General features: G+C 40.6%; 1 protein-coding gene across 4 annotated transcripts in view; it reads left to right on the top strand.

The window, feature by feature from the left end:
- Positions 1-12,659, top strand: part of eya1 (EYA transcriptional coactivator and phosphatase 1) — a 62,706-nt gene that overhangs the window by 30,199 nt on the left and 19,848 nt on the right. For 2 of the 4 annotated variants that reach the window (XM_085362954.1, XM_085362953.1), the window contains exons 2-9: positions 16-143; positions 770-835; positions 2,162-2,239; positions 4,732-4,798; positions 5,179-5,324; positions 6,206-6,328; positions 10,512-10,594; positions 12,149-12,335. In XM_085362954.1, the coding sequence (XP_085219080.1) occupies positions 20-143; positions 770-835; positions 2,162-2,239; positions 4,732-4,798; positions 5,179-5,324; positions 6,206-6,328; positions 10,512-10,594; positions 12,149-12,335 (874 nt within the window). In that variant the 5' untranslated portion in view covers positions 16-19. The remainder of the gene's footprint in view (positions 1-15; positions 144-769; positions 836-2,161; positions 2,240-4,731; positions 4,799-5,178; positions 5,325-6,205; positions 6,329-10,511; positions 10,595-12,148; positions 12,336-12,659) is intronic. The other 2 variants (XM_085362955.1, XM_085362956.1) reach the window with 2 other exon arrangements.

Genomic DNA, 12,659 nt, shown 5'->3' with positions numbered 1-12,659 from the left:
TGTGTGTGTCGTCAGGTCTATGGAAATGCAGGATCTAGCCAGTCCGCACAGCCGAGTAAGTGGAAGCAGTGAATCTCCTAATGGTCCCAACCTTGACAACTCACACATCGGTAACAATTCCATGACACCCAATGGCACTGAAGGTATGTGTGCAGTGCTGTTGTGCGTACATTTACCTTTCTCTCTTTTAATGCTTGCTAAAGTTCCTAAAATAACTGAAAATTGTGACAGTAAACCTAAAAGGATTTTATCACAGTATCGATGCTTTACAGCAATAAAGCCAGCGTGAGTGTTGAACTGATATTTAGAAGTTTTTTAGGATATATTATCAACACTTTTGCTGTAATATAGTATTAACAAGATACTAAAATGGGGCGTGGATTCATTTGACATTTGCTGGTTCTCAGCCTTAACACAGTTCAGTACCTCTGTTGGTCGTTTTCTCGTGACTATTAGCTGTTTATTTAAGCACCCATGTAATTATTCAAAGCCCACAAATGGAAATGATGGCACTTTGCATTTGGTTTCTACTCTACATTGTTATAGTCACTCAGGCGATTCACCTGTGCTTCAAATCTGAGCCTTTGTTTAGTGAAGCAGTCGTCCCCAAATCATAAAACATCAATTTATTAAAAGAACCACATTGTCAGATAAGCTTTAGAAGTATTTTTTTAATTTATTATTTTTGTTTGTTTGTTCATGACACACAGGACCTGTAGTCATGATGTAGACTGTCATGTGTTCCTTTGCCATTCTGTCTTTCCCATAGGTGATAACATCACAATGCTTACCACTGCAGACTGGTTGTTAGGTTCAAACTCACAGTCCGCTGCAGGTTTGTCTACTGTTGGTGCCAATGAAAGGACAATACTTGGTGTTTTGTGTTTTTTGTTTGTTTCAACTCAACTGAAAGCACGCATTGTAATTTTGAACCATCTACTTGACTCATGAAGAAATTTGTATTCTTTAAAATCTCCCCTTAAAATTATATTACTATTTACCAGCTGCAACATTATAAAATCGCCTCAACTATTGTGCCTTTCATTCAGAAACTCTGGTACTTGTTGTTATTTTTTGTGGCATTCTGTTTCAAGCATGGTTTGACACAGACTTGACTTGAGTTCATTGTTAGTGATTGGTCGTACTGTGAACTTGCATATAAGCATTATAAGCATTATAATTCTTAATTTTTTAATTTGGTTGTTCCATGCTGATTTCCTGAATACAGTGGTTATTGTGTGCTCTGTGACCTGAATGCTAGTTTATGCATGCATTTACCACTATTTTTCATCAGTGTGCTGTTGAAAAGAACTACCCTTTGTCAGCATATGTTCCTGCACTGAGCAAGCATAGTGGAAACATGTAAAACATGACAGCAAATGGCTTCTTCAACCATGAGGGATTCCACTGAGCATGACTCCTTTGCCCACATTGTCAATCTGTTTTTCCAAAAAAGGAAGAAAACAATCCTTCAGCCCGCCTGAAGTGAAATGGATAGATTTCAAAGAATCCTGAGCTGTCAGATAGCTGTGAAATTGTCTTTGCAAATCTATTGCTGAGCTGTATAATAGCATCAAGGTCAAACAGCGTTCCCCACCCTCTTAAAAAGATTTTATACACCATATATTTCCTTGACATTTCAGTCGTACTTGCGTATCGCTTTTTATCAGCGACTTTAACGCACATCTACTGCACTTATTTTCATTCATCCCACATCTAAGTACTGATATGTCAGGAGGTTATTTTCTTTAAAATAATAATAGAAAGCTTTAGTATTTTACATTTACTAGAATCCACTCTCATATGAAAGTTTAATTCATGGTTCTTTTTTAAGTAGATAAAAACTTTCCTATTGCGGTTTTGATCTTTTCTATTTTGTCACTCTGAAAGATAAATAACAAGAGATCAAAAGAAAATCTAGCTACCAAAAATAATTAGACAATTCAGTAATACATGTACTTAAGACTACTGCAAATGTATTGTGCATTTAAATTAGCTGACCTTATTTTACATGCAATACACTTATTAAATGTTATTTTTTTCCAAAAAAGTATTTTTTGTTTGTGAAAATGTGGAAGCCTAATGTAGTGAGACAAGATTTTCCTTTTTTCCTGACATTGATGTGGTGCTCTTGCTGAGAATGTGTCTTCTTTGTTTGCAGTTAAAACAGAACCAATGAGCAGCACCGAAATCGCCACCTCAGTAGCAGACACCTCTCTAGATAGCTTCTCAGGATCAGGTGAGACGTTTTGGTGTGTGTGTGTGTGTGAATGTGTGTGAATGTGTGTCCGACTGCCTCTCTCTCATACACACAGCAGATGAGCATAGAGATGACTGACTGATAAGCCGGTACCCGGGAAATGTCCCTCCAGCTAAAACTACATTACAATGTGTGTTTTTGTGTGATAGTGTGTTTAAGAACAAGGGGATCTACCTCAACTGTCAGCATATATATATGCTGTGCTTGCTTGCACCTGTGTGTGTGTCCTGACTCCACTGGTTCCCATGTCAGTGAGGACTGAATTATGACCTGTAATGCACTGAGCTTGTCTGTCCAGTGGAGTGACGCGCTATCCCAGTGGCCCTCGATCTCCACGGGCTGTTACCCAATCGGCCTATCGGCCTAGGCTTTTCACACCTTCCTTTCAGCAAGGAAATATCTCACTCACACACACACACACACACACACTCTAACATAAACACATTGTTAAATAAAACAAAGGCCGCAGAGTATGATAAGCATTGTTGGAACTATCATAGGAATTATAACTATTTAAAATTTGGGGGGTTTCTTTTTCCACCATCTGCAGTAAATCTTTGCTGTAAACATTTGTTAATAGCACTACGTGCAGCTGTACATGGTATTAACCTGCTGCTAATTTGCCTTTATTTCCTAAGCCGTTTAACTAAATGCTTGATACTATATGCTCGGAGGACATAAATCACAGCATGACTTTTGTCTCTGACAGTATTAATGAAATTTAGTAATCTTATACCCCATATCCTCCGTGGGGGAAACCCAAAGCGCTCTTCAGAAGAGCAAGTTTTGTCCAGTGGCAGGTGCTACTGATGTGGGAAAAGTGTTCAATATTAATAACGTGTGTGAGGGGTTTGGGCTTACAGTTACATACAGTTAGCGCCCCCCCCCCCCCGCAACCAAATCCCTTATTTTACATGTCACGACCGATTAGACAGATGTTTTAAAACTGCGTCTCCGGTACAGTTAAATGCCGAGACTGAGATTGTTGCTTCCCCGAATTATTCTGGTTTTAAACTAACTGAATAATTTTGTCAAGCTTAACAGATTTTAATTTATACAGCTATCTCTTGCATTTTATTAGCTTATTTTGATTTCATTCAATATGACTAATATTGTTTGCGTTTTTTTAACATTTAAAGTTTAAATTTGCAAAACACCATTCAAGGTAGCTCTTCCACTTTGACTTTTTAAAGATTTTCTTTCTATTCAGAATTATTTACCAGAGTCCTATAAGTAAATTTATATTTTTTGTTAACGTACACGTGCTCTGTGGGTTGACATGGGTGCACATGCACACACGCATCAGCAACAGTAACCGGGAGGATTTTCTACAAATAATCAAATTATAGATATTAAACTACTTTTGTGACTGTTGTTATTTGACAAGCTGGAAAAATGAACCCTGTGCTGTGAATGTGTCAGAATGCAAAGTACATTTTGAGTTGTTTGACTTAAAACCGCACTAGCTAGTTTAATTCTCAGTTTAATCTGAGCTTGCTAGCAGCTTTGTGTTAAAGTTGCCTGTCTTATCTAAAGTAGGGCTTTGTGTTGATCAAAAGGCATATTTAAAAATCAGCATCTCTGTGATTTACCATGAATAGCAGTCTGATGCTTAAAAAATGTTTCTGTCTCAGTTTATTTCTCAACTTTGCACCTATCTACCTATCACCTACTCTCACCTGCACAGTTTGACTGAAGAAGGGGTGATCTGTGAGGCGGCTTTGGGAGAAACCCTCTAACACTATATAGGAAAATGGAGTGAGACAGCTGATATTGCACAATTTTACATACCCCACAACTATAATTAGTGTAGTAATTTTAGAACTAATGTTACAAGTGAATGCATATTATAGTTATTCTGATGAAGGCGGGGAATTGTACAAATATGTACAAAATTGAAGATGGGTGGAGTGAGTTTGAGTGTCCCCTGATTATTGCACAGAGAGCCAGAGCCTCATACAGCATGACTGACAAAGGCAATCTAGAGTTAAATAATTTTTTCTGCACTCAAAATAAAAAAATCTTGTAAAGTTGCTTGTATTTCAACCTTAAGAGCACCGGTGAAGCATATACTCATCAGTGATGAAACGAGTAGCACTCATTAGCTCCAATCAGTGACGTCACTTCAGATATGGCTGTGGCTAGAAAGACCCAAAGCATCTTAAGCCACAAGCCGAGACTGATTCAGGCCATCGTGTGTGTGTGCTTACACCAGTGTTTGTCATAGCGGCTCAGAAGTATCTCAGAGATACGTGGGTCAGCAGGAGGACCTGATGTTTTTACCTGATTATTTTGCTTCATTATAACTCTCCGGTTTTCAACCTTAAATAAGGTTACCAAAATAAATAGAGTAATGCAATGTAATTACTGTTTCCTTGGAATCCAGAAGTTCTGTTGGCAAAAGATAATATTTACCTTATTTCTTAATGTTTAAATATGTGCTTGCCTCTTTTCTTTTTAACTCTCCTCAGCTATTGGAACCAGTGACTTCAGCCCAAGACAAACGCACCAGTTCTCTCCACAGATTTACCCTTCCAAGTAAGGTTTCTTTTATTTTTCTGTAAAAAAATAAGCAGCATCCAACTTCATTTCGTTCTTTAATTAGATCCTTCTGCTAGATGGGGGTTTTCTGACTGGCTTTGTTTGCATGGGTGTCTGTAGCCAGCGCACTCTGAAATCTGTTGTAATTATTATCTTGCAAAAATTTCCTTTGCCATTTATTGTTCTTTCACTATGTATATGAGCTTTGCTATGCTGTCTATCTTACAGCTTGGCTGGCTGTTTAGAACGAAGTAGCTCAATCACAAGGAATTTCTCAGTTAGCAAAGTTTGTGTTATGGTTTTGGGGGTAAAACACGGGCCTCACTTTTCCTGCCTTCCTTTTCTCACTCTAGTTTCTTGTTTCTTTTCTCAAATAGCAGAACATATCCGCATATTCTTCCTACCCCTTCATCCCAAAATATGGCTGCGTATGGACAGGCGCAGTACACCACAGGAATGCAGCAGGCCGCAGCTTATGCTAGCTACCCCCAGCCTGGCCAGCCCTATGGCATACCAGCTTATGGTAAGATTAACACAAATGATTGCCTCCTCTTGCTGGAGAGAGTCTGTTAATAATGTCAGAGTTCTTGAAATTGTATTAACCCAAAGTCTTGAAAATGCACAACTAATTTTTTTTTCTTCATGAAGTTTAGGAAAAGTACCTTGCTCATGTTCCCAGAATTCCTCCTGTACACCAAAACCAACAGAGATGCTGAGTTGTTGTTTAGTGCCTGCATATTCTCTTGCAGTGCAGTAGAAGAAAATTTGCTTATGAAGCTGTTCAGATAGATCAGAAAGATTACTGATATAAATCTGAAAACAAGAACTGGTTTCCTCTGGCATCGCAAGAGAAGCATAGAGTACATCGCTTACTGTAGACTTTATTTGTCCTAAGTCTTTGGAGTGTTTTGACCCCACAAGACTCTCCAATATGTGGAGGAATTTACACTGTTTATTTGAATAAAGTCCTGCAATCTGCCGTCGCATAGAGACTACATTGTGACTGACTCAGCCAAAACAGTGGTCAGGGTAGCTCACAAACACGGGCAGAATGTTTTGTTACTTGTGCATCTTTTCATGTGACCTTTGCTAAATGATAATAACAGTTATTAATAAAATCATAAAATAAAACAAGCCTAATCCAAACATGCGTTTTGGTTTTCGAGCAAAGTAGTGTGCTGTTGTGCAGAGTGATGGAACTCAGCGCAAGATAAAATTTCCAAACAACAAATGATGAAAATCAGTAACAGATAATCACCAGTCATCCACTGTGATTAGTGTGTTATGCTAACAGACAGAGGTGGTGTCCCTTTGCTGTCCAGTGTAATTTAAAACTGTGTTGACTGTTGTCTGTGCATCAAACCGATCTGGTGTCACTAACTGATTTAGGTCCATTGTGGGCAGGCATAAAGACGGAGGGGGGGTTGAGTCAGTCCCAATCCCCGGGACAGACAGGCTTCCTAAGCTACAGCTCTGGCTTCACAACACCACAGACAGGACAGGCCCCCTACAGCTACCAGATGCAGGGTGAGGACATCATTGTGAATTCTTTGCTTTTTCTCCCAATTTTTTCCAAAGTTTGAATTTGTGCGTTAGAAAACACACCACAAGATGAAATACATTTTACTTAAACCCAACAGCATATGAAATAGATGGCAAACTTCTTTTTTTTTTTTGCTATTTCTGTAGTGGGTCTCTTTTTGGATGTAATGCACAAAATCCTGTCTTTATATTCAGCCCTTTCAAATAAGGTTTATTTTACTTTTTTTTTTTTTTACATTAGAAGACTTATTCACAGCACAGCCCTCGCCCTCACCCTTGATAGTGGTTGCAACCCAGCGGTGTTTTGTGCAGCCACAACGGCTGCCTTCCTTTCCTCTCCTCTCTTAAAAGTATCAACACAGATGGAAAAATGGCAAGCACTTAGGAGGCAGCAGCCATGTCGCTCCCCAGCCTTTGTTTTTTCTCTCCCTGTGATCATATTTTCATTTGTTTAAGAACTGAGAACACAGAGATTTATGCCCTTGAAACCGATTAAGATGAGTTGTGCACCCTACACTCCCCCTTTTTGTGCTCTTTCTCTCCAGCCATGCAGTTTAAATGTAGATCGGGCCTAATGCCCAGTGGACTGTATCTGTTACACTCTTTCTGCTTCTCTCTGGTTCAGAAAGCCTCTGCACTGAGCAAGCTAGCTGCTATTGCAGTCTTTGTATTCTCTCCTGTAATATCTAAAGTGTGACAGTTGAAATATCTCCACATGTTGCTGAAAAGCCCCCAGAACATCCCACAATAAATAACACCAGCTCAGCAGCAGATGTGGCAGGGGAAGCCTCTCTTCCACGCCTCTTAACCAAATACAGTTGGCCACATTCAGAGATTTTGGAGCACACTTCACACCTGAAAAAAGGAGAGGCAGAAAGAGAACGACAGGAACAAAAGTCAGAGCATGTGCGGCAGAGTGCACAAGCTGCTATCCTGCCCTTAGTGGTTTAACTCATGATGACAGTATTATGTTCCCATTCATCTTCTAAGTATTATGCTCTTACTCTGTCTTTCTTTTAACCTCCGTCTATCTCAGTCTCTCCCTCACTCTCTTCAGCTATCTCTGCCTATCTTTTCCCCCATGTTAGCGTTAAGTGCATTAGTAATTGACAGCCATGTAAGATGACAGATTGACCACTATTCTGGCCCTGGGTTCTCTAACTGTGGCTCTGGCCCTCCGCCACACCATCATCATTACTCTCTCCGGCCTATTGATCTGCCTGGGCAATGTGCCTCAGGCCTGGGTGTCCCAACCAAAGACTCCTTTTCCACATCTGATACTCCCCTTTCTTTCAGTGTCGCTGCCACCAGCCTGTGGCCAGCTGTCAAGGCAGAGGACGATTAGATTAATGTTTTTTGCTCTTTGCTTTCATCTCTGATGCGATCGAGCTTTGTGTGGTTGCTAAAGTCAAGGTACCAAATCATAAAGTGGACACTTGGGGCACTTTTTTGTAGGGCATTTCAGGGAGTACCGAAAATGGCAAAAAATATTAGAGGAGCGTAAACAGACAGAGGCATTGTTTTTATGGTGGTGCTGAGCAGATGCTAATTAGGTGAATAATTGGGTTCCAGCATTCTGTCCCAATGGTAGTGCGAGCTGAAGAAGCTGAAGCCTTGGTTGCCTTTTAAAAGGAGAGCCCCATCTGGACTTGATAGGCTATTCCCAAGTGGGGCATACAAACTTCTGCTACAAATATTGTGCACTGATGATAGACATAGCCCATGGCAAGGGACTGATCAAGCAAAGCAAATGGACTTCCAATTGTGGAGCCAGAAGGCAGGAGGGAAGGAGGAGAGGAGGGAGGGATGATGTCTGGTCCTGAGTGAGTGAACTAACTGGAGCAGGACAGGGGGAGGGAGAGAAAACATGCCCCCCGGGGAACCACAAGGCCCTTTCTTTCTCTCCCTGCTATAACCAGCACCACCACTCCAAACAGCATGGGCTCATTCTCACCGGGCTAGCGGGGGTCCCCTCAGCTTTTATGTGGCTCCTTGTTCTCCACAGAGCAACCCTCAAACCTGCCAGCGAGAGCTTTTATGACTGTTTGAACTGTGCATTAGGCTAATTTGTTGTTCTTTGCGGCCTTTGCACCTTGTTTTTGTCTTATTGTTCAATTGAACCTTCGCAGTATTTTGAACTTTCTTCAGCGAACACAGGAAAGTTTTACGTATCTCCTTCCCCTTAAAATATTAAACAAGAAAAGAAAGAGCAACGCTGATAATTACCGGGATGTAAAACATGCTGGAGGTAAAAACTGCACATGCTGCACAAATAATTATTAAATTCTGGTAATTTAAAGGTATTTCTTTTTATCTTTTAGCCACTGTGCTGCAAGTGTAGCTAACTGACAAGTCAAAACTCAATGTCTTCATGCTGCTTTGGATGCACTGCCATATCACCCCCGCACCCAAAAAAAGACACACACACAAAACACACACACACTCCCCTCCACTCACACAGAAAAACTTCCCTAATCATTCCCCCCTTTCTGAAAGCTGCTTCATGTTTGTCACGGTGTGGGAGGGCCCTCCTGATGGGGCCAATGACCATAGGATGAAAGGAACTCCCTCTGTTTGTGTCTGACAACAAAGGTGTAATTACGTCCTCATTTAGGAACAGTAAATCTATCTCCTGCCTCGTTTTCACTGAAGCTGTGGGATACTTTCTTGGCCTTGGTAGGATGACTACGGTTATAGGTAAAGAAATTGTTTAAAGAATATGGCGGCGCCCTTTTTGTGTCCCCTACGGCTATGTGGACAAACAAGCTGCTTTTGTATGGACAGAAATGAGGTACAAAGCCCACTGTTTTTTGGGCTCAATGTTTTTTAACAATTCATTTGGAATTAATTAATTAAAACTGAATCATCTGTCACTGAGAGTGAGAGAGAGTGACCAGAACTGACCAAAACCCTCGATTTTTAGTTTTGTTTATTTTAATGTGTGCATTACACTGTTGGCAGAATAATTTGCTTATACTAAACTCCACAAGTAATCATTTCTTAATTGCATTATTTTGGATAAGAATGAATTACACTTGAGTTGATGAGAAATCTGCACATAAAAGTCACATCAACACATCGTGGCCCCTACTCACAGCTTTTCCGATGAGTATTTTGCAATGAAACTTCTTTATAAACACGATTGTTGCTCATTTGCTCAAATGGGAATCCCCCTCACTACATCTTTATAATGGATAAACCAGTTTTACTTAGTTGACCAGTTCGCAGTCATTGTTTGTGATTAAATAAATATTTGAGTTCAGTTTAATGCTGTTAAGCCTTGGGCAATAAAATCTGGCAAATTCTCTTTCTTTCTTTTCCTTTTTTTAACAGTTAGAAGTAACATTTATTAATTAATATTAATTTGTGGATCGAAATATGCAAATGAAGACAGATTCAGTTCTTTAAATCGTCACAATAACTGTTATCTCAAGAATTAGGATCTGGTTTCTCTACCAGTGTATGACCCCTTTAAACTGTCCCTCCTGCTGTTCTCTGACTTGACATGACAGTACAGGTGGATGGCCACTGAGGAGAGATGTTGTGTCCCAACAGCTGCTGCTGTCCTATGCTACAAATCATAGCATGTATGATATTAGGGCATTAGATACTATTGACCCTTTTGAGTGATTTAATTACCCAGAAGAACCATAGTTTGAACAAGTGGAAAGGAGAAGCATACATATTCATCAGGGCTGGATTTCAGTAGCACACCATGCCAGAGCTGCTCACCCCAACTTCAACCCTCTTTTCATATACATCTCTGTCACTATACCCCCACCCCCCACCTCCTACTCATGTCCCGTCCAGAGTGCATCCACCGTTTCCACCCCCTTTACTCAACGCGCCACCCTTCGGTAACTCGCACACAACAGTCTCTTGTGTTCTTCGCATTGTGCGGGCTTGGAAGCAGGTTTTCCCCCCCACCTCTGCACTGTCATTCATCAGGCCTGATCCAATCACAGATAAGGGAGGAAGAGCAGAAAGATAAGGCCACTGTTTGGAGCTCTCCCTGAGGCCTCCCTCTGTTCACCTACTAAAATAGTTGTTTCAAGATGAATCTTTTTTCCCCCTCCTAACAATGCACCATTTTATTTACACTGCTGCAGATTTAATTTTGTCTTTTCATGTAACATAACTTAAAGTTCCAATGTTTTTCTCCTCATAGGTGGGACTTTCACAACAACATCAGGATTGTACACAGGAAATAACTCCCTGACAAACTCAACTGGCTTCAACAGCACGCAACAGGTAGCTGCGGATTTCTCCCTTATCTCCTTATTCCTCTAATCTGGTATCAATTTGCAGCTATCATTTTATACTTGAGGTTTGAACTGATCTTGGAAATCTTCATGAAACATGCGTACTCAATATGCTACATTTCACCCATGACACATTCAGACATAAATCATTCACAATGTCAAAAGCTTTGTACACAGGCTTATCTACCGTACCTCCTCCAACACATGTATATTATGCCACAGAGGAAAGGAGGAGGGGAAAAAAACAAGACAGATCGTTGTCCAGATGTAGGACAGAACAGAACATGTGTTTGCATTTATTTTTTGGAATCTGCACTGTAAAGTAGCAACACTGGTGCAGGGCATTTCTCAGATTACCCTGCCAAACCACCTAGTTATTTTCTTCAATTCTGCTACCTTTTGTCTTTCTGTCTGCCTCTGTGTTTTGATCTAAATCTTCCCTCTAACATCGCATTGAACATATCATTCCATTTGACTCTTTTTTTTATGTATCCCTGCTCAGACATGCACTTCTTCTCTGAACATGTTGACTTTGTGTCTGAGTGAGCACCCTGGTAATACTTATGTAAAAGTCACGATGGCAGTATTATGACGCTGGTCCTAGTAAGGATAAAATGGTAAATGGCCTGTATTTGTATAGCGCTTTACTAGTCCCTAATGACCCAAAAGCGCTTTACACATCCAGTCATCCACACATTCACACACTGGTGATGGCAAGCTACATTGTAGCCACAGCCACCCTGGGGCGCACTGACAGAGGCGAGGCTGCCGTACACTGGCGCCACCGGGCCCTCTGACCACCACCAGTAGGCAACGGGTGAAGTGTCTTGCCCAAGAACACAACGCGATTGAGCCATCAGATATCTCCATTTGCATTTGCAGACAAGCAAATGAGCCATTGTCTGGAAAGCAGCTTAGAAATAAGTCCAGCCTTTTGCATGCTTGGAACTGGGCAGGCTTTTGGACAGAAACTTAAGAAAAGGGAATTTAAGAAAAGGATTCCCTAAAAGTCATGAACTAGCCATGGAGATGATAATGTTAAACAAGATGCAGTGAACTTAGGACAAATTCTTCAAAGAAATTTTGAACATGATGTCTCTTTTAACTCTGTCATCTCCATTACCACAGCACCATTTCCACAAACCATGAACAGAAACTCCAGTGCTGTCCAGTTTGGAGTGTATGACATCATGTGTGTAACGTCTCTTTTCATCACTATTGGGAAGATGTCTCAATGAAACCTTGAGGGACACTGACACACAAGTGACCTACAGAGTTGTGTCAAATTAAAGGAAAAAGCTGAACACTAAACCCCTACAGTGCTCTTAGAGGGAAAAGTACAATAGGGGTTAATAAAAAGTTGTTCTAAGTAATCGTCTGTATCCTGAAATGAAAATCATGAGTGTTCTTCCCCTGAAAGAATTCAAGCAGTTTTTGGTTGCAATTTACTCCCTTACATGTGTCTGACTAAATGAAATGCCATCACTTTAATCAACTAATTAAAAGTTATCAACTTTTTCAATTTACCCTACTCACTCCACAGGACTACCCAAGTTATCCAGCCTTCGGCCAGGGCCAGTATGCTCAGTATTATAACAGTTCACCCTACACTTCACCCTACATGACAAGTAACAACACCAGCCCCAGCACGCCCTCAACCACCACTACCTACACCCTCCAGGAACCACCCACTGGCATCACCAGCCAAGCCCTCACAGACAACCCTGCAGGTAGGAATTAAACCTCAGCTAGACCTGCCTTGTATAACCTGAAGATCACCAGTTTGATTCTGGTAAGAGGTGTGTGTCTCTTGGAATTTGCTCTCCATAGCAGAGAAAATGTTCACTTCCACTACATAAGAACAGGACAGTTTGAGCCACTACATCTAGTGGTGAGATAAAACAGAAATCAGATGTAAGATTTTCCATAATTTCATGTGACATTATTGCATCATCTTGCAACTGAGATTGTATATTATAAGCCACTCAGAATTTTATGACTGCATTTGAAATTGTCATCATTCACGCTGAAGACAGCTGGCTTTAACTAAATAT

Source organism: Diplotaxodon limnothrissa, linkage group LG9 (assembly GCF_057381915.1).
Source record: "Diplotaxodon limnothrissa isolate DT_005_m linkage group LG9, D_limnothrissa_male_GT1.1, whole genome shotgun sequence".
Lineage (NCBI taxonomy): Eukaryota > Metazoa > Chordata > Actinopteri > Cichliformes > Cichlidae > Diplotaxodon > Diplotaxodon limnothrissa.
Note: the sequence above shows the minus strand (reverse complement) of the source record. Positions and strands in the feature narration are given on the sequence as shown.